The 27,935-nt window shown below is 33.8% G+C and overlaps 1 protein-coding gene across 4 annotated transcripts; it reads left to right on the top strand.

The window, feature by feature from the left end:
- Window positions 1–85: 85 nt before the first annotated feature.
- Window positions 86–27,927, top strand: LOC120626664 (RUN and FYVE domain-containing protein 2). 4 transcript variants are annotated; one of them, XM_039894272.1, is made up of 14 exons: window positions 86–337; window positions 5,111–5,289; window positions 5,509–5,618; window positions 6,231–6,438; window positions 7,568–7,746; window positions 9,272–9,408; window positions 11,443–11,501; window positions 13,842–13,967; window positions 15,258–15,398; window positions 19,450–19,547; window positions 23,889–24,030; window positions 25,176–25,250; window positions 25,717–25,944; window positions 26,375–27,927. In XM_039894272.1, exons 1-14 carry the CDS (start codon window positions 169–171, stop codon window positions 26,498–26,500), a joined length of 1,977 nt encoding a protein of 658 aa, XP_039750206.1. In that variant the 5' UTR covers window positions 86–168; the 3' UTR covers window positions 26,501–27,927. The 4 variants fall into 4 exon arrangements, with proteins under 4 accessions (XP_039750206.1, XP_039750208.1, XP_039750207.1 ...); XM_039894270.1 differs by lacking the exon at window positions 86–337 and adding an exon at window positions 4,175–4,785; XM_039894273.1 differs by lacking the exons at window positions 86–337; window positions 19,450–19,547 and adding an exon at window positions 4,166–4,785 and having other exon boundaries at window positions 23,896–24,030.
- Window positions 27,928–27,935: the final 8 nt, after the last annotated feature.

Consider the following 27,935-nt stretch of genomic DNA (forward strand, 5'->3'; position numbering starts at 1 on the left):
TCTACGGGAAAGAATTAAGAAAAAAATGACTTTGACAATTCGATGACATTTAAATTTTGACGCTTTACTGTTGTGGAATGTGGATTGTGTATGTGTGACACGTCAATGAAAAATAAAAGTTATTTATATAGAAATGTTTTGCGGATTAATTAATAGGTAATAATTACTATGGCGTCCTCGAATGATAAAAAGACTGAAGTGTCACCAACTACATCTACTAACTCAGTTAGGTCGGCATTTCTACCGAGATCCCCGTCAGTGTCGTCGAGCAGAGAGGACAAATGGCCGGAACTGTTATTGTCTCGACCGGAGAAATCATACTTTTACAGTACAAAGTGTAAGTAATTTCACAATTTGTGAGATACGAGCACCTACATTAACGTATTTATGTTATTAACCCAGTTTGTACAGCCAAGAGTCATAAACCCAAAAAATATGATCAATGACGCCATATCAATTTAAATATCAAATAAACAAAGTCGAAAACTTTACTTACAATAGTAGTCTCCACAGATGTGGAGACCAACAGGCTGATGTGTTACCTGTTAAACTCTAAGCCAAAAGAAAACATTAAATAATGTGTATATGCATTGCTTAATGCTGAATCGTTCAATCCATCAGAAAGTGCAATCCCTACTAATATTATAAATGTTAATGTAAGTTTGTTTGTTACTCTTTCACGCAAAAACTACTTAACTGATCCTCATGAAACTCCTCATTTGGAAGTGTTAAAATACTGACTAAGTAATATAAAATACTTTTTATCCCAACACTAAGCTCGGTTCCTTTGGGAGAGGGGATGATAGTGTTTGACGATTTTACACCATAACTCTGACAAATTATAACTGATTTAAATATTTTTTTTTGCCCAAACTTTATGTAGATCTGAATGTTGTTGGAGATAGAGGACAGAACTCCTCAGCGGACAGCAGCAAACCCCTCATTTAAGGCTTAGCGATACTGAATACTTTAATTTTTTTTAGAACTACAACTACATTGAATCCCACATCAAAATACAAAATCAAACGCAGACGAAGTTGCGGGCAATAGCTAGTATACAATAAAAATATTAACTAGAAATAATAGATGAAATGTATGTCCTTAAAATGTCAGGCAAAATATTTTATGTGTAATTAGTATAAAAATATGCCATTTGCTAGTTTTGTAATACTTTTAATTAGGTGTTAATGTTTTGTTTTTTAAATAATTACACCTTGACCTTTGTGATTACAGGTCAAGGTGTAATAACTATGCTTAAATCCTTTTTTGGTTGGATCCTCCAAAATGCATTTTGTGAACAGCATCCCTATATACTTAGATCAATGGCATCTGAAAGGATAAGAAGTTTGCTGCTAGGGGTAGGGTGATCTTATTATAATAGTGCTGTTTATTAACAGGGCACTGTATTGTACTGAATATATACACATATAATATCTAACTTTGGAACAGTTATACAGTTTACAGATGTTGAAACTGCTAGGCTTGTTTCTTATGCATACTTCTATAATGTAATGTCGTATGGGATGTTGTTATGGGGCAGAGCTACTGATATAGAAACTATATTTATACTACAGAAAATAGCTGTGCAATCAATATATAAACTTAGATCACAGAAATCCCTTTATGCACAAATTTAAAGAAGAAGGTATACTTACAGTAGCTTCGCAATATATTTATAATAATATAATCTTTTTTAAACAATACATTACTTATTAACAAAAGGTTGATATAAACAATTGACTTACTAGAAATTTACATTATGTTAATAAGTGATATCTGCATATTGTCCAAGAGAAGTACAGAAATCCTTTATGGGATGGTGGCTTTGTGCTCAAAAACTAAAAATATGATGCTGAAGGTAAAAAGTAGGTTTAAACAACATATTAAACAGATTTAATCAAACGTGGTTACTACACAATTGATAATTCCTTAACAACAAGGCTGCTTGGAATAAGGTCACTCCACTCTCATCTCTCAAAAGATAGAAAAATTCTAAAGATTGTTAAACTATAAAATGATGTTGTAAAATCTGCCTTCCAAACTGTTTGGAGAGTCACTACAAACAGACTTGACATTTTAAAAGGGATTATAAACTATTTAACTTGAAATAAATGAATTTTGAATTTAAAATTTTTGGGATTTAATGAACCTATGCACAACCTCTTCCATTGCCTTGCAATAAAACAGCTTGCTTGCCGATGTTACCTTTACCTAAATCATAATGTAATTGTAGGAAGTTAAACATAACCCAACCAAGGTGTCATATCTGGTGGCAATAACTATTGGAAGGGAGCAAGAGACATCAATAGATCCATAATATTCAAGGGGATGAGTGAGGGGCTTCAATTTAATCTACATGGCAACAGCCTAAGATGTTGATTATTATATGAGAACATTAATGCAAAATTATTTGCTTGTTATGCAGTGTTGATTTCAGATGGATTGCAGCAGCTATACTGTCATTTATTGTTGCATTGTTGTTTGCAAGTTAGACATGCTTTTTATAACTCTTCATAGGACTACATGAAAGAATAAAAGATGAAAATATGAAAGTTAGGTGGATCTAAACATATTTTGGAATCATAAACAAATAAACAATAAAACCAAAAGTGTCCCCAATTACATGTACAATCTATTAGGATGACATTACTCTATGGTAGCCTAGACAACCTCCTGATCTGATCCTCATGATTCCATATGTTCAATATAGGGCACGCAATGTAGTTCATCACAGTTTACACCCTTCCACTTTAAATGGAAAGTTTGCTTGATATTGTTTTCACTTAGTCCAAGTTATCTATAAGTAGTTTACAAGATTTTAATTGCAAATGTTGTGTTGTACTTGTTTCTCTGTTATCTGTATATTTATGTGGTGCACAATTAAAGTATTCAGTAAATATAGCAAATATTATGTAATTATCATTGTGCTTAATGCCTTACGTTATCTATCTTGCAATTCATCATTATATCAACGCAGCCCACTACAGGGCACAGGTCTCTTGCGAGTGTAGATTGGTGGACTTCTCATGCCTTTGAGAACATTATGAAGAACTGTCAGGTATGCAGGTTTCCTCACAACATTTTCCTTTACCGTTCAAGCAAATTATATTTAATTGCTTTAAGAAAAGTTAAAGGTGTATACTGGGGTTCAAACTCAGCAGCCCACAAGTGATGCTGATGTCCTAACCACTAAGCTATCACAGTGTTTTACTACTGGTGTTTCACTTTTACTACTATATTATAAGAAATTAAATATTACTGGTTTTTATACTTTAGAAAAACAATACTGGGGCTCAAACTCAGCACCCCACAAGTGAAGCTGATGTCCTAACCTCTAAGCTATCACAGTGTTTAGTTAGTTAGAAAAACATTGTGATTAATGCTTACAAGTGCATGGCTGGGAGTGGAAACCCGGGTTGATGATAATGATGGTGATGACTTTACAGTATATACTTAACAGTACATAGACATATACTTAACAGTCCACTGCATGTTTGTTGATTTTGGTTTTGTCCAATGAACATTAGAACATGTAGAAAATATCTATTAAAATCAAGATACCTGTGATATTTTCAATATAACCCACCTCTGCTGACACCCATACATACCAGTTAGACCCAGTAAATCAAACAGCTCATAACTTTTTCATCCATGCATATTTGTGATGTGATTTGGAATAGCTGCCGCACTCCATCTCCACATCCCCCTACTGTTATCCTACAGTGACTGTCATGTATTTTGAAATATAAATAAATTATTGTGACAGATATTTTTTATTTACTAAAATTAGTTACACATAAATGCAATCTAAATATTGTGTGCTAAAGGAGTTAAAACCAACGTATTATAAATTTTGTATCATCAGTTTGCATCACCAGCCTATTCTGAGTGGTTTACATAAAGAATTCCACTCGAAATACTTAAGATCACATTTTATTTTCCAGTAGTACAAACTATTGTAGTACTAAAGCAAATAAATAGGTATTCTATTTCAAAAACATTTCGCCGATTGTAGGCAAAGTTACACAAAAAATTATGTTATTGGGTACCTATTACATTGTTTATCTTTGGCAGTAATATATTGAATCACATAAAAGCTTAACTAAATTTTTTACAAATAATGAGATAATACTTCAATATTGGGTTTGAATAAAGTATCATAAATTGCACGCTTACAACACTAAGAAAGTAATGTCATAAAGTCCCTGCATGCTACGTCAGATGGCAGCACGTTTTCGGAGTATTGATTTTCTCTCCAACACTGGCTTGTCGGAAAATCAATATCACATTCTGAATCGTCTGGAAAACCCATTTGCGTGACATTGTCCTTAGAAGTGCTTTCGTGTGATCAAAATAACAATCTAGTAAAATTTACCTGTCGTACACAATATAGCGAAGCCCTAAGAAAGAATAAGATCGGGAAATTCCGTTGAAGCACTGAGTTACGATGTTTATACAAGAGTGAACAAAATTTCCGATATCGTGTGTGTTGTTTCGCTTCAAAGTTTTTTTGCTGCTTTATTATGCGTTCTCTAACTGCGGCCCACGGGGTGGAACCCTTGCCTGAATTGGGTTTAACATCTGGGATACAAGTTGAAGACAACCCCGATGCGGACATGGCCGGGGCGCAAGACACTATTTACTTGTGTAACTTCCGCGTCTCAGTTGACGGAGAGTGGCTCTGTTTGAAGGAACTGCACGACATGGAAATGCAGAATTCTTATACTGCTCAATCAGATAACGGTGCAATGACTTCTCCAGACGATCCTATGCATTCTTTAATGGGTAATTAGTTTCATTACTGCGGATGTCTTTAGCAGTTATTGTTACCGCTTTCGCAAAACCCAATTTCCCATTTTTCTATAAAATGTATCTAACCGGTTTTTTTAACCGATTTAACCGATTGCTTTCGAAGTAGTGTTGTAGCGTTTTAATTATTTTATTGTAGTTATCTAATTTTAGGGTGCCGTTTTTCCATAACTCAATATTCTCTTTTTGAAATCTCAGTATTATCTAATAATGTAAACGTGTAATAAAACAAAATTTATTGTAATACATTTTCATCGGATTGAACTTAAAGCTAACATTTAAGTGAAAATGCCTGTTGTAGCCCGAGACCCGGTTGTGATAGAGCGCAGCAATCTCGTGAATATCTCCAAGCTGATTGTGAAGGAGCTAATTGAGCAATCACTGCGATATGGCCGGATGCTCGACAGTGATCATTTACCGTTGCATCACTTCTTCATTGTTCTTGAACATGTCATGCGTCATGGGCTCAAGCCTAAAAAGGTAACTCTAGGTTATGCACCTTCTTGTAACTTACAGCACTTAGGAACTATAACATTTATGTTACCGACATACAATTGCCATTTACCAGCTGACGTTTAAAATATTCAGCTTGTAGCCTCTGGTAATTTACGAAATAAGAATTTAAGTCTTAAGCCAAAAAACGTGAAGTAATTCTGACGCCATAACAATATTCTTATGTATACGTTTTATCTTTCTTAGGGCTTGCTTGGTCCAAAGAAGGAATTGTGGGATATTCTGCAAATGGTCGAAAAATATTCACCAGAAGCAGCAGACATCACAGCTAGCATCAGGGACTTACCTACCGTCAAGTGAGTGTTATACATTTAAAATATACCTAACTATTTATAATAGGGGATGAAAGTTATTCGTCAGAACGCGCTTAACTCAAGAAATATCAGGACGATAAAAAAATTAGCATTTCACTGTCAAATTCTTGAGAGAAATAGGCGGCCGAGTCGAAGCTGTTGATCAGGGTATATTGTTGTATAGGATAGCGGAAGAAAAAGTTTATAGGAAAATTATGAATGAATGAATGAATGAATACACTTTTATTGTACACCACAGAGAAAATTTACAGAGATACAAATACAACAGCACAATAAGGTAGAACGTACAATTTGGCGGCCTTATCGCTAAATAGCGATCTCTTCCAGGCAACCAAAGGCATACAAGAAAATGTTATAAGAAATAAGTAGGTGGTACAACAAACAAAATTAAATATTAATTATCAGAGGTTGTCGCGGACGAAAACGCGCGTGACCGCCATTTTTTTTTCTTAGGTAGGTAGTAGGACCTAATTAGAGTTTTAGTGTAAACGTTGTAATGTTATTGAATTAATAAAAATTTTACATTGAATATTAAAAAAACTATAGTTTTTCGAGCTCGCTACGAAAAAGTCTCTTATCGGTTCTATATTTTAGGACTGCAATGGGACGCGCTAGAGCCTGGCTACGTTTAGCGCTAATGCAAAAGAGGCTTGCTGACTACCTCAGAATCTTGTTGGAACATCGCGAAGAAACGCTTGAAGAATATTTCGAACCGCACGCATTGATGCTAAATGAGGAAGCTGTGATCATAACAGGATTACTTGTTGGCCTGAATGTTGTTGATTGCAATTTATGTGTTAAGGTTAGTATGGTCTACTTTTGTCTGAGTTTTTGCGGCCTATCGAAGGAAGCTTTAGTTTTATAGTTACTTACTAAGCGGTGGTACTACCAAGCGGTGGTACTACCAAGCGGTGATAGCTCAGTGGGTAGGATTTCGACTTGACTTTCGGGGCCCGAGTTCGAATCCCAGCACGCACCTGTAACTCTTCTAAGTTATGTGCGTGTAACAATTCAAATATCACTTGCTTCAACGGTGAAGGAAAACATTACAGAAACTTGCATGCCTGAGAGTTCTTCATAATGTTCTCAAAGGTGTGTGGAGTCCACCATTCCGCACTGGGCCAGCGTGGTGGACTACGGCCTTAACCCCATTCCCATTCCTGTAGTGGGTCGATGATGGATTGATATGATGATGATGATGAATTATTAAACTCGTTTTAGCATAGACGACTACGAATCACGAGTAACTAGATTGATTCTTGATTGATTGTGAGTAGATTCGATTCTCGAGTCGGGCTAATAATTCATAGATATTGAGTTTTTCTGTCACGAAATTCTTAGTACCGTATTTTCCACCATATCCTTGATATTCATCCCCCTGCTTCGTAGAGCACGGAAGGATAAATTCACGGGGAAGGAATGTCAGTCCACGTGATTATCAAGTACATGTAGTAATAAGCCCGCAAACCCGTATAATTAAATGTATAGATATACCTTCTACTCCTAAACTGAGCAGTGGATGAGTCAATGCTCTAATTCCCTCACTGCTGTGAGATAAAAGACCTGTCCCAGCATTGGGACATAAAAAGGCTGAGGATAAAAGTGAATAATAGAAAAATCCTATTATAATGTTAAGGTTTACAAAGCTTGGGTATGAATTGCTCTAACTTCATAGCTAAATATTTAATACAAATTCTACTGTGAGATGGTGATAACAAAAAAAACTTGGCTAAGTTTGTTGTGGGCTCATTTCGTATCCTCCTAACTTTAGTTTCAAGTTAACGAATGTAACATGATGTATGTGAGAACGCTTCATCAGTGCTTGTGATAAGGTCTAGATTAATAAAAGATATTTGAATTTGAATGGCTGAACTCAGTTGTTTGTTTTTATCTCGGGTTTTTTCTTGATAAGTGTATTTAAAATACTGTAGGAAGAAGATTTAGACAGTCAGCAAGGAGTGATAGATTTCTCCCTCTACCTTCGCGGAAGCAATTCATCCAATGAGTTGGCCGGTAACGGTAATAATGGAAACAATGAACCCAAGCAACGCCACATCAACACAATGTTGGACCAAAAGAATTACATCGAAGAGTTAAACAGACATCTTAAGTGAGTATAATATGCATTGTTGTTCTTTCACACGAGATGAACAATGAGTTGTCTTTTATTTTCAAAAGGTGTTTATAGCTGCTATTTTATTTAATCTCCAGCAGTGTTTTTTTTCATTAAGAAGCAAATAGTTTTTAGCAGCGAAACCAGAGACGTGATATCCTTTTTTTTCTTAACTATTCCACCACAAGCTAGCCCTAGACTACGATATGACCTGGTGGTTAGTGATGATGCAGTCTAAGATGGTAGCGGGCTAATCTGTTAGGGAGTATGGCAGTTATATTTAACCCGTAGGTAGTTACACCTAATCGGTTTGCTAAATCGCTTAGCGGCACGTCTTTGTCGGTAGGATAACAAATTGGCCACGACCGATGCCTCCTACCAGACCAAAGAAAATACAGAAATTATAAATTTCCAAATTGCACCTGCCGGTAATCGAACCCGGAAGGTCCTATCTAAATAGGTTTTCACTTTGTTTTTTATATTACTATATTTTTATAATAAAGCGGAAAAGATCCTGCTCTGGAACTACCAGTCGGATATGAAAACACTAATACTAATGTAATTTTTAACATAATAGTCTCGAATTAGTGTAATTGCTGTGCTCGATTCAGTGTTATGTAGTTGATAAGCCATTTGGTAACTGAGTATTTAGTGATTAACTGAAACACCGTAATAAAACTACACGCAGATTAAAAAACGTGTCCAGTTTCTTCTTTAGAACGTTGCTGTTTACCTGCATTCGTTGGTCATTCTTTATTACTAACATGTTTACCGCCTATTCAGGATATTGTTTCTCAGGCAACCAATGTTCTCCGCAATACAGGCCACCTGGTTTTGAGCCTAATGGCAAAACAAGAAACTTATATTAAATATTAATATGCAATATAAAAAAAAAAATGTTACAAATTAAAATTTCTGCGTCCAGGCAGCCCTACGTGGAGTTTAATTTATATATATATATATGTATTGTTGTAGTTTATTTATTTATTACTATTATTATCTGATATTTTGAGCTTGCTAAGGATAAACGAGTAGATAATTTTAAGCGTGACGAATGTTAATAGTTTACAATGAAATAGTAACTTTTGCGAGGAACATTGTGCGTTTGAAAGTTCTTTGCTTAAAGTATCAGCTGTTTAAGATCAGAAAACCCAGGACACGCTTGTACAGAATATTTTCCTGTAAAAACAGTTGTGTTTTGTTGTGATTAACCCTTAATAAACCCATTAACGACCACTACAAGGCACGGAGTTTCCTTTCAGAATGAGATAGGTATAGGTATAGAATAGGACTTAGTCAATCCCGCTGCGGACTAGCCAAGTCCGGATTGCTAGTCTTCACACGCCTTTGAAAACTTTATGGAGAAACTCTAAGGCTAGCAGGATACCTCACGATGCTTTTCTGACCGTTAAATCGATAGTCAATCATTAATTTAATTGAAATTTTAAAAAAAGAAGGAGTGCTTTTAAAACCTTACATCAGCAATATTGTATTTGAAAATAAATAAAACACTCCATTTTAGTGCAACAGTGACAAATCTTCAATCCAAAGTCGAGGGGCTGACAACAACCAATGCTTTAATGAAGGAAGACCTGGCTATCGCTAAGAACACCATGATCCAGCTGGTAGAAGAAAACAATCAGTTAAAACATGCTCTAGGTGAGTCCTTTTAAAGTGTTATCTTTACAAATGTTATAATTGCGAAAGTGTTATTATTTCTTTGTTTGTTTTTCCTTTCTTCGCGCTATAAAAAAGTAACCAATCGTCTTGATTTTTGGCATAGAGTTAGTTGAAAAAGACGGAGAGTAATATTGTTACTTTTTGTCCCAGGGAAACAAACTTTTCCTACGGAATTTGTAAAAAACGCGTACGATGAACGCGGGCAACCTTTAGTTACCTTATACCTAAATAAACTTCGAATAGGATTTTTATCTATATCCACACTTTGTCATTTAGGCATGTTTACAATTTGAAATATGCTCTGTCTAAATTTTGTTCACTATATATCTATGCCGTTCCGTTCTTTGCCTTCCGTTATCCGATACCCAAGCGTTTCATTTCGAAGCGTGATTAATATTCGGGAATATAGATAACAAGAGTATTTTTTGTGAGTTTAATTATAATACATATACGAGAATGGTACTTATGGGCCTGATTTTAACAAGTTGAAATATACTTTAATAAATGACTATATGACCTAATGTAAAATACATGAAAAAAACTAGCTCATTTTGCAATCTAGAAATCAAAAAAACATTATGATAGAGAAATAATATAAGCTTCTAATTAACTAAAATTACTTAAAATAATGTAAGCTTTTAAATGGTGCAAATTTCATCTTGTTATCACCTGTAATGTATGGAAGCGTTTCAATCTCCTTGAAGATCTCACGTAAAGCAACGATCATATTAATATCAACCCATTACCGACCTACTACAGGGTACGGGTCTCCTCCAGGTTGACGTCCACAGTCCACCGATCCCAGTGCGGTTTGGTGGACTTCACACGCCCTTGAGAATATTATGGAGAACTCACGATGTATGCCTTCACCGATGAAGCACAAGTGATATAATATATCACTTATTATTATTCCTTAAAACGCACATAGCTTAGGTAAATTAGGGGTGCGTGTTGGGATTAGAACTCTGCCCTCCGAAATTAAAGCCGATGTCCTGACCACTGCGTTATCACCGCGTCCGATCATATTATTAGGATAAATGTAGTGCAGTGATGCGACACATACGATTTTAAATCCTTAGATTGCGTATTTTTACAATGAATTTACTACGCCTCAGGTTAATCAGGACACACAGGCGCTTTATGCGTGTTTGTGATTTATGATTTACGTGTTCTGCGCATGACCTGCGAGGTGTTGCTCGATTTATGGGCGATGGTTTTTCTCTTACCAACAGTCGAACCAAGTATCTCCACGTAGGTAATTGGTAAATCCGTAAAAAAGAGTTACCGACATAGCGCAACGAGTCACGAAGCGGGAGTGGCAAAAAGGCAGGGCACATAGTTCGAAGAACCGATGGACCTTGAAGTCCTAAGGTGCCGGAATGGTGACTTCGCACCGGTAAACACAGCGTTGATAGGCCCCCGAATAGATGAAAAGACTACATCAATCAAGTCGCAGGGGCCACTGAACGCAAGGGTTAAAATCTATGATATTTTGAACCACCTTCAAATACTTATGTCCAGCCCTGGGTATCCATTAGTTGACACGTTAATATAATACCTACTAACAAAGTATGAGATTAGTAAAAAAAAAAAAAAAATTGTATTACATTGTGACGAATAAAAATATTTGGAAGCGATAACCTGCTTGAGAACATTTAATCTTGATAAACAATAAACACTTGGAAAAGTGTGTGAAAATCACCTCGCGCGATAGAATTCGCACTAGATAAGACACCTTGCAATAAGTACAATGAGTCACGACCTTTTGAGTTTTGTATTGCTTAGTAGGCATTAGTATGCCGCTGGCGTCGGACGTCACTTTATTGTCACGTTCATAAAAAAAACACCGTTATGCGATTCGCGATGGGCAATTCAACAGCTAAGAGTCCAAGGAAAAAGATAAATTGGACGAAAAACTGTGAGTTATTTCGATACGCGTTCCGATTTCGGAAATCCCACGTTTATTTATGTCTGTCCAACGTCTGAAACACGTGCGTTTCTTTTTATGTTTAGGTCAGGACTTGTCCAAAGATAGCAGGATGAAAGTGATGGAAGTGCAAGCCGATGAAGAGGTATGTATTCATAGGCTTTCTTATCTAGAAGTGGTTGTGCAAAATATCTTTATGTTTACGATTTGTCGCTTTATGACAATGCTGTTTATATGATATTGACTCTAGAGATACATTTGGTGTATTATATACCTAATGGCGCCCTTTTCTTGCGTAGTATTGAGCGCTGTGGTTTATAAATGTCAGGTCCCAGGTTCAATCCCCAGCATGAGCAATTTCGGAATATATAATTTCTGAATTAACTTATTTTGTCTGTTTTGAGACTTGAGTCGCATCTAGTTACAGGTCTTATTATATAAATAAAATAAATATACTACGACGAAACACACATCGCCATCTAGCCCCAAAGTAAGCGTAGCTTGTGTTATGGGTACTGAGATAGCTGATGAATATTTTTTTAGGAATATAATACACATAAATACTTATAATATACAGATAAACACCCAGACACTGAAAAACATTCATGTTCATCACACAAACATTTTCCAGTTGTGGGAATCGAACCCACGACCTTGGACTCAGAAAGCAGGATCGCTGCCCACTGCGCCACTCGGCCGTCATACCCTTACAGGCTAGCCCGCTACTATCTTAGACTGCATCATCACATAAAAAATGAAATGTATTTGTCACCTGTTTATACATATTGGTCGCTCCATGTGATATCTTTCATAATTTGCGATATAACAATGATAGTTTACTGTCTCTAGAGATATAATAAACATCAATAAATGAAAGCGGACCTACCTAATGATTACTAAAACTTTAACTAAAAGTTATTTTAGTAAATTATTGACGGAATAGTATAGCTAGTATACAAACTACTACATTTTGAAACACTAACTACATTAGGTAAAACGTTATTTACCTTATTTAATCCGTTTTAAGTTTTCCTTGTCTCATACAATCGAATCATTGAAACATTGTGACATTGTGTGGGTGATGAGTTGATGACCTCATCATAAACAATGATTATCTTCATGTCTAAGCATTACCATTACCGCGAATTCGATTACCATAATATCTTTATCATCAAGTTATGAGATGCCATTAAAATTAATATTTAATTATGCGTTAAATAAACATTACTCGTTTTTTTTTTATGCAAGATACTTTTTATTTGGACGACAAGTTGGGCTGTTTATTGGCTCACCTGATGTAGTGTATGGTGGAATTCTGGGCCCAAGCTTATCTCAGTGCTGGATCAAAATCAAAAAAAGTATTAAGAAAAAAAAAATATTTAAATTTTATTTCTATGATATATAAGTACTTAAAATTTTAAAATTGAAAAGGCATCAATCATGACAGGCAAAAGACTGAAAAATTTTTGGCTTTCATCAGAATAAAACCCAGCACCTACTGATATGTAGTAATCATCAATAAATATCTCTACCTTCTTCTATTCTAATATTATAAAGAAAGATTATTTTGTTTATTTCTTCTACCGAATAGACTCCGAAAGTACTGAATGCTAAAAGTAAATTTTTACAATTTCTTTGCCAAAGGCAAGTTAAACTATCAGAAAGTTACATAGACTATAGTTTTTTTTTAATTGGAGATTTTTAAGAAAATTGCAGTAACGAAAGCCAAAGTAGAAAAATTGAGGCGTGCGCCGAAAACTCTTGGTGATACATTAAAATTACGTATTCAATCATTGAAGTACTCATTATTACCTAAAAAAAAATCTGCGAGGAAATATTACTATTATAGTTAGTAGAAACACTAGTGGTTAACATTTGTATCGCAGTATTAACTCTTACAAATAAATAAAGGCATGTAGGTATATCATCAAGGGTGACTTAAGAAGTATTGCTATACTTTTTAATTCATCCCAATCGGGCATTTAATTTAGAAGTTTAGAAGTTATCGCGAGTTTAGAAAAAGTTCTTTATAAAAACTACACATGTTTTTTTACAAGAATAAACAACACATTTTTTTTTTGTAGAACTCCTAAATTGAATGCCCCGGGTTTCGTACGTAATTCTGCCAATCTGCACTAGCCAAGTGCAGATTGGACACATGCCCTTAAACTTTTTGGGGAGCTCTTAAGGCATGAAGGTTTACTCACGGCGTTATTCTTCACTGTAATAACAAATGAATTTCAATTGCTTAATACTCGAAACGTAAGACCTAAATCCTAACCACTAGGCTATCACCGCTACGCAGTAGATACGTTACAATCTGCCAACCCACATCGAAACAGTGCGGTGGATCTAAACCCACTCTCATAAGTCGTGTTCAGCAATTTACTTTGGCTGATTACGATGATCCAGTTGTTGTCTTATTTAGTTATGTAAATAGACATATTATGTGTACACTCGTAGAAAATAAAATTATTTTCTTCAGGAGAAAAGAAGCGTGAAAAGTAATACGTCTGATAAATATAAACATGAGAAAGAATCTGAACTTGGTAAGAGTTTGGAAGAGGAGAAGAAGAAAAACATGGAGTTGCAGAAAGAGTTGGATTTGCAGGTATGTCTTACAAGTGTTAGTTTAGGTAAGATTGTACCTATGTAATATTATGACTTATTTTAATCACAACGGAACGGATATGGTACTGTTTATTTGTTAGCTGTTACTTTAGTGTTTAAACCAACTCAACCGCCAACCCGCATTAGAGGAAAGACGTAGGAGAATACTCTCTCTACTATAAGAAACTGCGCGATTATAACAGCGTATAAATTTTTTGGATTTTAATTTAATTATTAATCGAATAATATCCTTATTTATAAAATGCTTATATCTATGATACATGAACTAAAGTTTTGACAAAAAAAATAAGTTTAAAAAACAAGTTATGAAATTAATTAGGTACTCCATAATTAAGATACGAAATGTAAAATTACATCTTAATAAAAAATAATATTGTATGCCTTGGGTATCTGTTTTCTAATAATTAAGTGTTCAATTAAAAGACAGATCTTTATGCGCTCACTATAGATTAGAACTTCTTGATTATGATTCACGTCGCCTCGACACATGGTGAATGCAAAATTTTAAGAAATGTGTATGCTTTAGAATATTATTTGGCGTTTGACCTTCCTAAAACTTCTGCTTTCGAATCCGTTCAACCGTGAAATAGGTCAAACCTATAATCGTTACTAAATTTATTATTATCGTCATCATAATGAATAAGTATGTTATTTTAATGCAATTTAAATATTAAAACGTTCAAAGGTATGTTAGTAATATTATTACTGAAATATTGTTGAATTAATCACTTAATTTTATTATTAAACTAGCTGTTGCCCGCGACTTCGTCTGCGTTTGATTTTGTTTTTTGATGTGGCATTAAATTTAGTTGAAGATCTAAAAAAAATTAAAGTATTCATCGCTAAGCCTTAACCCCTCATGGGTTTGCTGCTGTCCGCTGAGGAGTTCTGTCCTCTATCTCCAACCACAGTTCTCCAAGCAAAATTAAACACATATTAAAATCTATAGTACAAAAATCCGACAAATTATAACTGATTTAAAACGGTTATAATTTGTCGGAGTTATGGTGTAAAAATCGTCAAAAACTCATTCCCTCTCCCAAAGGAACCGAGTTTAATGTCGGGATAAAAAGTATCCTATATTACTTCTAACACTTCTTAGAATATGTGTACGTTTTAAGTTTCATGAGGATCGGTTAAGTAGTTTTTGCGTGAAAGCGTAACAAACAAACTTACATTGACATTTATAATATTAGTAGGGATATTTGCGGTGAGAAGAAGACAAGTACAAAAATTTTGTGTTTCATAGTGTTATTTTTTTACTTTACAGATATCGTTAAAAGCAGAAATGGAAGTTGCTATGAAGCTCCTCGAGAAAGACATTCATGATAAGCAGGATACGATTATTTCTCTACGACGACAATTGGACGATATTAAACTGATAAATCTGGAGATGTACAAGAAATTGCAGGTAAGCTATTGATGTAGCATGTTTCGTATGATTTTGTACCCTTTGCCTACATAAATTAGCACAGTAGGTTAGACGACTGCTCCTGAATTTTTTAAGCTTCGCTTAGTACCTCTAGCCTCTAAAGTTATTATAAAATATACGTTTTCTATACTAGGGATACATTAGGGTAAATGCAAAGCAATTTCGTGTATAGAAATTTGTGTCCGAATATCCAATCTTATGTAACAAATCGTATTAACAAATAATAGTACTATATCGTGCCACAGTTCCTTCGAAAGCACACGGAAGCTGCGTTTCTGCCAATCGAATTTTATTAACAGATTTTTATAAGTATAGGTGGCGTGACATGTCATGATCAGGTCATTTTTCGAATCTGATTAGTTTATCCTTCATAGTTAGACATTTAACCGAAAACCAAAAATGAACTTATAAATATTTAAAAAATTACATAAAATTATATAACGATCGCCACTCCATTTTAGACATCAATGCAACGAGCAATCTGGAAATATAATTCTATGAGATTTGTGCACATTGGCGAGATCACACTGAAGACATTCCTGAAATTCTCATTTAAAAAAATCTTATTTTTTGTTATGTAGTATAACTTATGCAATGTTTTACGCTCCTATGTGGGCGTGCCTTTAGAGTTCAAATCTTTTCACGGTTCGCTGCATATTACCACTATGTCACTTAAATCGCCATAATGTCAAATAACATAACAAACTACTAACAATACGCTCGCTCTAAAAAAGTCAAGGTCAATGAGCTGACAAAAGATACGATAGCATTTAGTTTTTACAACAAGTAGGTACGTACCTCCGTAATATCATGGTGATTTATCATTCAACCTTTACGGTTTTCTCAGCAAATTAGGACAGAAGAAAAAGGCTAGAGCGCGAAACTGGTCTTTAATTAAAACCTATATTTGTTTTATAAAATCACATACAAAATTGCACGATTGCTTATTTTTGGAGAAAAACTGAATTTCAAAATTGTATAATTTTTTTTAATATATAATAAATGAGGGGAAGTTCCTGTTGTCTGAAAGGACATTAAATCCTTAAAAAATTTAACTAAGTTATCTTACTTAAATTTAGTTTAGTCATTAGTTTATATAACTGACTTTTTAAAAAAATAACCTCGTGCCCCATTCGAATGTTGATCAAAAATAACATCTCCTTACTATATACGCTTTGAGTATTATTACAAAAACAAGTTGTTAGAAGTCATTGCTCCGCTAAGGTTCGTTATTAGATGTGGGTGCTAAGCCATTATTGTCCGCCCATGCACTCGCTTTACTCCGCTCAATGATTAATGTATGGCTTATATAAAACGTAAATCATTCGGTTTAACCTTCATTGTTTTGTTGCGCTGACGGTTGTACTAGACGCTGTAAATTAAAGGCTTTTCGAATTCCGACCTTCCTAGCACTCTATAGATACTCACAACATCTGTATATTCTAATACCTATGCTTATTGTGACCTGCGAGGACCTGGGCAACTCGTGAGCGAGTTTAAAAGTTTGTAAGGTTTTTTGCGTTGCCCGATATTAGAAAAATAATTGGAGATATTACATCTGCAAACTGGTCTGTGAGTGCTTTTGTTGAGTAATAATGTAATATTGGCTCAATATCACAATTCAGATACCTTGGTTTGAATTGAACCTTGGCTGTACAGGTTCAACCTTTATTAACCAACGTATTGGCACATTCCTAAAAATAGCACACCTCAGCCAATCCCTAGTGATTGGCTGATTCCTGTTGAATATCCAGGTGATAAGTATATCAAAATCAGCTTTAATAATAACATTTAAACAATATATATATATATATATTATAACACTGGAACGCGCTACAGATCAGATGGCGTCTAGTTTGTCATACTCTGGAAAGTAAAAAACCATACATACATAATTTCCGCTTCTATCATGCACCCATTTGAATTAGCCAACGATATGCAAGAAATAATATTGTCATTATTAGTGAGAAAGGCCACATTACTGGTTTTGACATGAGTGTTGAAATTTTACCTTTTAGTTAGGGAAAAACTATATTTCATTTTCTATAAAGGGACACAACAACAAATAATAAAATACAATTACTGTCATTTCTCTCCTCACAAGTTCCTCTATAAACTAAACAATGCGATACAGTTTAAAAATCGTAATGGATTGAGACAATAACCTAAATTCGAACCAAGCTCATATCTGTCGCTATTAGTTTCACTTGTGTAATTTTTATGTAGTATTTTCAAATTCATTCTTTGGTCAGTGATATGAAAAATTCCAATAGAATGCATATCATCTTCAGGTCACTACAGATTGAATTAGTCGTAGTGTTGGACCATTTTAAACACGTGGATTTCTAAATTCATAATTAGCTCCTTAATGGGTTGTGAGTTAGAGAGGGTCAAGAATATCTTTGCTTTACGCGTCAGTATCAGAAACAAGTTTCTCATGAATAATGCGCGGTTTGTTTTCTTGCATGTTACACTTTCCGCTTATATCGAAAACCATGAGCTTGACCATGAATATGTATTACTAACATTGGTGTGTTCGTCAATGCCGCATTAAATGAACGGAAGGAATGCGAGATGGAACTCACGCAGAAAGGTGAAATGGTCTCCAGGCTTCAAGGGAAGGCTGAGCAAATTGGCAAAATACTCCACAACCTCGAAAAATATAACCACTTCCTCGGACCGGATCATGATTTAGTCAAAGCTTTAAAATCGCCCACTAACGATAATTTAGGAGAGAAGTTAGAAATGCTTAAAGCACAAAGTAGTCATCAAAAGGGTACAAAGTCGAAGGACGAGGGTCCGCCCAAAAAGAAATTGAACCTACAGGAAATACCACCGTTCCGTAAAAATAGCTGTAACGACAAGCCTAGCGTTTCTGCAGTAGAAAAATAAAGTGATAGCAAATAGACTGTTGTATATATCATTAGAATTATAAAATCCCACACGGTGATGTTTCTCGTAGCGTAATAATTAGATTCACGATAATAACTAACAATTACTCAGGGTCAGCGCAGACTGAACGTCAAACTCCGCCCATATGGTTGCGCAGATTTCCTACGTATAATTAAATATCATCCATATCCAATTTATGTATAATGGTATAAACTGGCCAACTGAGCATATTAATCTCAAATTCGTTGTGTTGTTACAAGTTGGTTCTAGGTTTTGTAGCTCGCCGAGCCGAGAATTCGCTACTCTTGTCAATACTTCATTCTTGATCATCAAGAATTAAATTGGCCGGTGTTTAACAGTTTGGGTATTTCACAGTTTCGGAGAGTGGACTCTGAAACCCTTCATCGTATTACAGTCTTAGAGTAAGATTGTTCTTCTATATGTCGTCAATATCATACCAACTCGCACAAAACGCTTTGCGTCGTAAGGTTTGAATCACCCTTCTGAGAGCTTTGTTTACTAACTAGGCTTAATAAAAAATCTTATGTCACATCTACTCTTACTTTCATATAAGATTGTGGTGAAGTGAAAAATATAAATATAATGTACGATATGGACGATAAAATTATTATTATCAGCAGAAGCGTGCTCTCAAAGTCTGCACTTTGGTCTGCACTGACCCTTATATTATTAAATAGATTTATGAAGAGGATAATAGGATGGCAGAATTGAATTGATAGTATAGATATAACTATTTTTATTCATTATAATTAGTTTGTTCAGATATATCTGGGTCAAGGCCGGTCCACCAGATCCGAAACCCCCGTCAGTGTACCCCATGTACGCACGTCAGTAATCTCTTATGCTTTGGAATATTTAAGGTACGGACGTACGGACCTGGTTAAAAGATTTAAAACAAATTTTGTGCACAGATTTTGTTTCTGACCTTGACGGACAGAGTCGGGTAAACTGACCCTGGTAACTGGATAAAGCATAAATATATCCATCGTATTAACCTCAAATATTTAGAATAACATAATGCTTAGTGAAATGCGTATGTATGCTTAAATACTAACGACAGTCTCCTATTTCAATACCAGAATAGTATTATAATAGCTAAATACTGGCTTTGTTTTAGGAATGTGAAAGTTCCTTGAAACATAAAACAGAGCTAATAGCCAAATTGGAAGCAAAGACTGAATCAATGGGCAGCACGATACATCAGCTTGATGAGAAGTAGGTTATACATGTTTTACTTAAGATACGCCTTGAATCGCTCGATGATCAGTGCCTATAAGATTATATTTAATAGGGTACTTGACGCTATATTTCGTAAAGTAATAAGTAAGAAATAAAAACAGTCATTGATACCGCATTTCAATATTAAAGTTAAAAGTTAAGCTATTCAAAATACAGAATTAAATTCAGATTGTGATAAAAATGGGAAGATGTTTTAAATAATTGATTATTTGGTTATATTTGAGACAAACTTTTATAAGAAAGTTCCAACTAAAGAATGATTGATGATCGCTGACTGTGCTAGTTCTTTTTTACTTACTGAAAATGCAAATATAATGAGTTGCAAAAGTTGATATTCTTTCTTCCGGATTTGTTAAACGATGTATAAATCAAGGTTTCAAACCCGCGTTCGGGTTGGCAAGCTAATTTACGACCAATCATGACGCGCCGTTTATAAAGCTGTCATCTGATTGCAAGTGAGACACGAATTTGGACGCCTTAGTTTAACCCTTCCTTTAGACGCGTCCGATGCTCTTGCTGATAACAGCCTTCGCATTTTCAGTAGATGTAAATTTAACAATGCTATTAGCAGTATGACTTTTCCCTTGTTATTTACAATGTCTTTCTTTTTTAAATTCTATAATTCAGTCAAATTTTCTATTATAGATAGTCAAATACCCTATTACAACTTAAAATGTATTTGCTTGACATATCAACTTATCGAAAACGCACTTAGGTGTGAGCGATGCACCGCTTGCTAAAATTTGAAATATATATAAATTTATATTCCTTTGATATTGGCAAACCCTCACAATAAAACAATGATATTTTGATAAAGTATATTTAGTAACATCATAGTAACACACGGAAGGCAATGCGCTGTTATTGCTTTAGCTTATCGTTGCTGTGGTTTTGAAAGTATTCCAAAATAGTAGTTATATGATATTTATTGGAACATGTTAAGTTTTATGTTAGGTTTATTTACTTTTCACTAAGATTAAAAAAAAACCATGAAATATAGTATTATTTTCTTCATTAAAACTACTAGGACTTGTAATTCTTATATTATAGAGTTAACTGTGCTACAGTATTGAAATGTTTTAAATTTTAATCGATATTTAAATTATTTCCTAGAATCTCTAGCCTTATTAATCAAATACAGATGTATTCAGAACTATTACAGAGAACGATACCAAATTATAATTAGATATTTTGTATATTTTTTCAGTGATATTCAAGTATTTTAGAAACGTTAATATGTGATTCAATCTATAGGATTAATTGTCATCTTTAAAAATATATTACTACATAATTGATCTCATTTTTGTGTAATTATAATTATCCACAATTGAAATTATGACTAAAAGATTTTTAATGCGCAATAATGTATTAGCATTTTAGATTTTTAGAATCTTAATGTATGAATTCGGTAAACCTTTGTCGGTTTCTTTTATAGTTTTGTAATTTTAAACTTCTATTTATGTAAAGCCTTCTTTGTAATAAATGATATTCAGTCGCATATCGTATTTCATTTACAAAACCAAAGGTCTATGCTTCTTTTATTTTGTTTCTTGTGCAGGTTTGCCATTATCGATATTTTTATGTTTGCATGACTATTGCCACTAACATTTTTCAAATTTATTTTGGTTAACAAACATTGCGGATAGGAAGTCTGTTAAAGCCCAACTAACGGCATTTGCCATTATGGCGCATCCATTAATTGCATGAGGTGACTTTGAAGATATTGCGACTCCCTTGTTTAGATATTGTGAGATTGTTTTCGAGCTTTTCCATCTCCCCTTATCTCGAGTAAGTTTTTACAAAATACGTATTTAGTGTCAATAAATTGTGTAATGCTCTGGAGCTAAATAAAAGATAATTTTATTATTTTGCCAATTTGTGGCGTTTACATAACCGCGATAAATGTAATTGTGTAGTGTTTAGCCTTATTTTTTAGTAGGGGAACGTGTTATACTCAATTTACTTGATTGCACGCCTCATAAGCGAAGCGTTGAGGTCGGTATTACTGTCAGTTTACGCACACCGAGTGATTCTACAACTTAAAATGTATTTGAGGAATAGAAGCCTATTACTTTTCACGGTATAATTAGATGTAGTTTAATTATTATTTACAAATAATCTCAATTTTATAGTTATGAATGAGATTATGAGGCGTGCACTTTTGGATTTTCCAACTATTTATTCTTGCGAGGGGAAAAATCGTGGGTATTGAGATTAAGTGACACCCCTCCCCCCTAAGTATCGAAACAGCTCGCGTATATATATGATGGACGACCTTTCCGATTCCGATATTTTTGAATTTTATTTGTCAGGTTCGCGAATTTCTATCGTAGTGTGACTCTTCGAATAATATACTATTTTTAAATGTTCATTGAACTGCCGTGATTGAGACCAGTTGCCAAGCTGATCAGTTGGGCAGTCATTTAGATGAGACCTCACAGTTGTCTAGAAAAACAAAATGAATTCACAATAATGAATTTACTTTACCATCAACGAAGTTATTAATTTCAACATATTCTGTGACACGCTAACATGTGAGACACATGATAATTATTTTCACGCCTTATAGAAATAAAACAAAAAAATGATACACATATTTATGTTAGCCCTTCTGGTGTTTAATTAGCATCTCGGTGGCCATTTAAGTAATGTAAGAAAAGATTTACTCTTAGAGATTTCGGAATCTATCTTTTCGGGCAATTCAGAACTTCGATCATTAAAATACCAGGTGTAGTTCGATCTCCAGCACGCACCTCTAACTTTTCGAAGTTATGTTAAAATCACAAACCACTTGCTTAAACGGTAAAGGAAAACATCGTAAGCAAACTCGCATACGGCCTTTTTATTCTGAGACGTGACCCATTCCCTAATGCGGACTGGTAATGGGTTGATAATGAAGATCTTCTTTTAAGGATATACATGCCATAAGCTATATAAATTATTTTTAACACGTACCATAAGTAAAAAACAAAACACTGGCACTTCTCTGCTAGATTTAATATGCATTTCATATCTAGTATATTATAGATCGAAGATGTACAAAACTTCCTTGCATATAATTTTTCATGGACTCTCATAAAGTCCAGATAATGGGGCTTTATACTCAGAGTTCTATTGGTAGTTCCAAAAAGCATTTGCTTACAATACAATGTTAGTTACAGTTTTTTTAAGTAAGATTATTAAATGTATGAAATTAAATCTTTTTTATTAATTTTTGTATTTTTTCCCCGTTGGCCTGTTTTATAATAGTTTATTAATTCTTTGCCTACCTTACCTATCTCATAAAATATAATACTACACTGATTTCATTACACCAAAAGCATAAATACAATTTTGCAATCAAATCTCTCAATATATCGAGAGATTCAATTAATACAGGGTTAAATAAAAAATAGCAGAAAGCTCTTGCACCGGTAGTTCTTTAAATTAAAACTTCTGCTCTACTTCTTTTTTACGGTCACTGACTCGACTAGGCGACTTTGCCGAATCGAATCGTATTTGGTGTAATGTCACTTTAGACAAATATCATGATTTTATTTTTGTATTATATAAATTCAAATTGAATTTTGAAATGACGTAGAACAAAAGTTGTTAGTTTTAATGATAGGAACTACAAGGCCGAGAGCTTTCTGGCATTTTTTATTTAACCCTGTATATCTAAGTTGGTACTACTGGCTTGGCTAAGTTTCTTCTTCTTAGTACAAGGCTAGACGCTTCTTTATGATAATAATTAATAAAAAAATTATTATCTTACACTATCGCTCCACTACAATGCAACAAGGAAACAAATGTCTTTTCATAGATAAAATATTATTAATTGATATGGTAACAAAACGCTCTTTTCCATTAAAGCAAGGCTCGATATGCAATAAAGCAATAATTTTATTAGAGGATAAACGCGATGAATAGAGATTTATATTCCTGAATGGTCTATTTCGGCATGACTTGTCTCAGCTATATTGGAAACGCGCACCTTATTATTCAATCTAAAATATGTATAAAATGCTTTTTGCAATACCAGATAATTTAATGAGCTCTTACAAAAAAACATAACTGTTGTTTAATATTTTCAATTATGACGTTACACTTTCTTGCTTTTTTATTAACATTTCAAATTGATTGCAAAATATTTGAAAGTACGTCAGCGGCAATTTAAGTTTAATAAGTCTGAACCATAATGAAAAATAAAATAATTATATTAATAACGGGCCTTAAAACTCTACAATCATATGGTTCTAAATCTCTATGACGATCATAGTAGAACTTAATGATGATTTGAGGACAAAATAGCAAAATAGAGCTACAACAAAAACGCAGGTTACAGGAAGATAAAAATGTTCGTAAGAACCTAGAAGAGAATTCAAGATCTCTCGGGCAGAAGGCAGCAATCGCTGAAACCAGGGCAGTCGCCGCTGAAGGTGACCTACGGATAGAACGTGAATGGAGGATATCTTTACAGGTACTTTTTTCTTTATTTGTGTTTCACCTGTACTTTCATACAACTATATGTACAACGTGTAAATAAAAATCGAAATAATACTTAAGAGGTTTTACCGCTACTTTCTTTACTGCCTCTGAAACTTATCTGTGAAAACGAAACGCTAATAGTTTTTGAGTAAACCATTGCCATAGTTTCTACTGAAAGAAATCAGAAACAACCTTAACATCACATGCAAAAGTAAAATCAAGTGACTCCTCCCACTTTATTAAGTACGCGTCGCGTAGTGTACGAACTATGCACGTGTCGGTCTTTTATCTTCAATAGGGTTGTCATAAGTAAACACTTAGAATGTTTTGAATAAGTTTGTATGGAAAAATAAAATTGCTTCTTTGGATTTAATTTTTATACAGGATAATTCCTTATGAAATATACTTATGCACCCTTCAACAGTATTTCGTAATTGCATTACACGTAATATAAAAATGTTGAATACTTATCGAAATTTCTATATCAATAGAAATCGAATTTGAACCCCTCTGTTTGTTGTCCTTCTCCAATTTAGCTACCGCCTTTTCTTTACTAAGGGAGTGCTTAATTGATAGGATTTAGATGCACAAAGTTGAATTTTAATTTATTATCTGCCAAACTGGACAACCAGTTTGATGGTATGGTAAATGCACAAATAAATGTACATAGAAATATTGGCAGGTGAGATGACTTTGACTATTGGTCAATAGTATAGCCAGAGAGATTCAAAAACCGCCAGTAATACCATTCTTTACTGTTAATATACCTATTTGTACTTTTATAACATTCTTGTTGTTCTCTGTTTATTTGTTTTAAGCGCATTAATTATAACTGTAATAATTGAGATAAAACATAATTCAATGCTAGGGCTAAATTACTAAAAAGATGTAGACACAGTATAACCTGAATTTCAAATAGTGTAGAACAACCATTTAACATAAAATATAAAACTTGTGAAATAGTGTTGTACCTACAGCTAAGCAATAAACCAAACCTCCAAATAAACTAAAGAGTATATATACGCATAAAAAAGTTAAGATAATCTTTGTGTTTTCTACCGATTCTTTGTTTTATGTTATCGTATCATGTATGAAGTACAATAAATTAGCCATCTCAAAGCATCATTTAAATTGCAGGAATCAATGATGCGGGACCGCGATAAAATATCGATACTCAATCAAGAAGTGGAATCTCTTAAATCTATAGGACAGGTAAGGAAAATTTCTTATATTATCTACGAAGAATTATCTATGTAATATATATAGTAAGTAAGTATATTGCATAAATATGTATATTATATATAATATGTGTGTGGTATTAGGATTTGTGAGTAAGTTTATTATCATTTAGCGATAGCGATAGCGATACCTTAGATATATTCGTCTTTCCTAACGTCAAAGGTTGTCTGGAAGAGATCGCTTTAGCGATAAGACCGCCTTTGCACGCCCTATTTCGTATTCTGTTTCTTCCGTATTATATTTGTTTACTTAAAAAAAAAGTATTACTCAAAGTATTTTAACAAACAATAAAAAAACAGTATAAAACTTGAGCAAGAAATTCAAACCTTACATCCAGATATTTTTTCTGTTTCTCATGCTTCCCACGGGTCCTTGAAAGAACCTGTAAAGTAGGTGAACTCACAATAAACTATACTTACTTGTCTTTGTAATTTTCTAGAAATATATAGCACTTCAAGAAGAACAACATCAGCTCAAGATACAGTACAGTGAAGCTCAGAAAACTCTAGAAGAAGTCGGGGCCACTTTGTCTGAAAATAAATTGCAACTTGCCGAAATGCTAGAAAAGGAGGCAAAATCTACCGATGAAACGCCAAACTGGACTAGTGACAAGGACGCCGTAGCCTGCGCCGCGTGTGCTAAAGAGTTCAATATCGCTAGGAGAAAGGTGAATTTCTTTTTTTTTTGATCTCAGAATCAATGGTTTTAATATTAAAATGCAAATAATGGGTTCTTTAAAAAATATTTTCCAAAACAAGTAAGATAATTTTAAATTAATAAGATAGTTATTATACGAAAGAAATTTCTTACTTCTTTAACATTATGTATTATATTATATTATATATAGTATTATATTATTTCACCAAATGTTCCACGGATCGAAGAACTGCTTATTAAAAGAAAACAATGACAGAAAATATAAGTCTTACCTTAAAAATCTCTTTTTGTCGGAATAGTTGAGCATTGTTTGATCTCACTTCAACTAACAACTCCTTTCAAAAATCAGAGCGTAAACACTGCATAAATATTCGAACGCTATGCAACGTTCATTTTTATCGTACGTCGTAAGTGTTTAAAACAATGACTATTATTTTCAGCATCACTGCAGAAGATGTGGCCATATATTCTGCGGTGCGTGTAGTGAAAAAACAGTTGCCCTTGTCGGGAATACAAAGCCCGTTCGAGTTTGTGACGCTTGCTTCGTGGAAGTCAGGCTAACCTAAACGTGTAATGAAGACTGAACTGTGTTGACTATTTTGATTAGAACAATTTAAATCAATTTTATAACCTGTACGCAAAATAACGAAGCATTTTTTGATGTTAATAATTCGATGACACGTACGTATAATATCGGAAATATTATTTAGACCGAATTTGTATTTTATCTATGTCTGTGTAACTTTAAAATACTCTTCACTAACTTCTTCAATTTTCTTGCAACAATAATGTGTTAAAAACTATTTACCACCTACTCTGTATATTAAATTAAGCTTCTTGCGTACATCCGAATTATTATCACCATTCTATACGATTTTGGTAAATGGATTAACTATGAAAAAATATTTGTGTAACTAACGTTAATTCGGAATTTTGTTACGTTCAAAAAAGAAAATTGACTTTATTTGTATACATTTGTATAATAACCAGTCATTGAAATATCCAAGACATTTTGTGGAATTTCTTGACGTAATCTGAATATGGATATTTTATTAACTCACATATAATATAATTTATAATATTTAAACTAAAAAGAATCGAATATTATATGGAATCAATCTAATGGAATAGTAGAAATGATAAGAACTATATGTAATAATTTATGTTTAACTCTGTATAAGCCGAACTTTAAATACTTATGCAATTTGTAAGCTCTTTATTAAGGGCATAGGTTTTTGAGTCGGTCGTTGATGAGAACATTACGATACCGTTAGGTACGTGCAGAGAGCGACTATAATATTTTGAACAACACAAGCCTTATCAAGGTAAGTTTACCTTATCCTTGAGTGGCAATAAGTGGGGAACCCAAGGGTCTGAAACCAAGCGAAAGACCGTGGCGTTTTAAATTTTAACTCGCTACCAAAGAACTAGGTGGACGTCCAATAATTGACATGATGAAGAAGTCTTGTTTATTAAAATGTATGCGATGATTCACCCAAATTGCACCGTCCATTAAGAACACTGCTTTATGCTTATAAGATGTTATAAGAAAGCCAGTACTGGCGTTTACAACTCAAAAAGAATGAAATACCAAAAGCCATGTTGTTAACATAGAAGTACGCGTATCAACGATATAATATAAGACAGAATGCCAAGTGCGAGATTTTCAAGCTTATTTACTTATTCGATATCGTGAAAGTTATCAACGATTTATATGGTATCGCGCCATCTAGTGACAGGTATGGTTTCCGAGTATTGAAATTAAATTTCTAAGTAAATGTGAATAAAAAAATCTCACACTTACCACAATTTCTAAATACTGCTAATAATACGATGTTGACTTAACGGTGAAGAATTAATTTAACTTGAATTTTAAATAGGAAATACCAAATATAATTTGATTGGTGGATTTACCCGTAGTGGAGGCTATAGTTTTCATACAGTTCAGTTGAAACAGATGATTGGACTTGAAAGTAGTTATTACTATAATTTTCATTTTTC

Source organism: Pararge aegeria, chromosome 10 (assembly GCF_905163445.1).
Source record: "Pararge aegeria chromosome 10, ilParAegt1.1, whole genome shotgun sequence".
Taxonomy (NCBI): Eukaryota; Metazoa; Arthropoda; class Insecta; order Lepidoptera; family Nymphalidae; genus Pararge; species Pararge aegeria.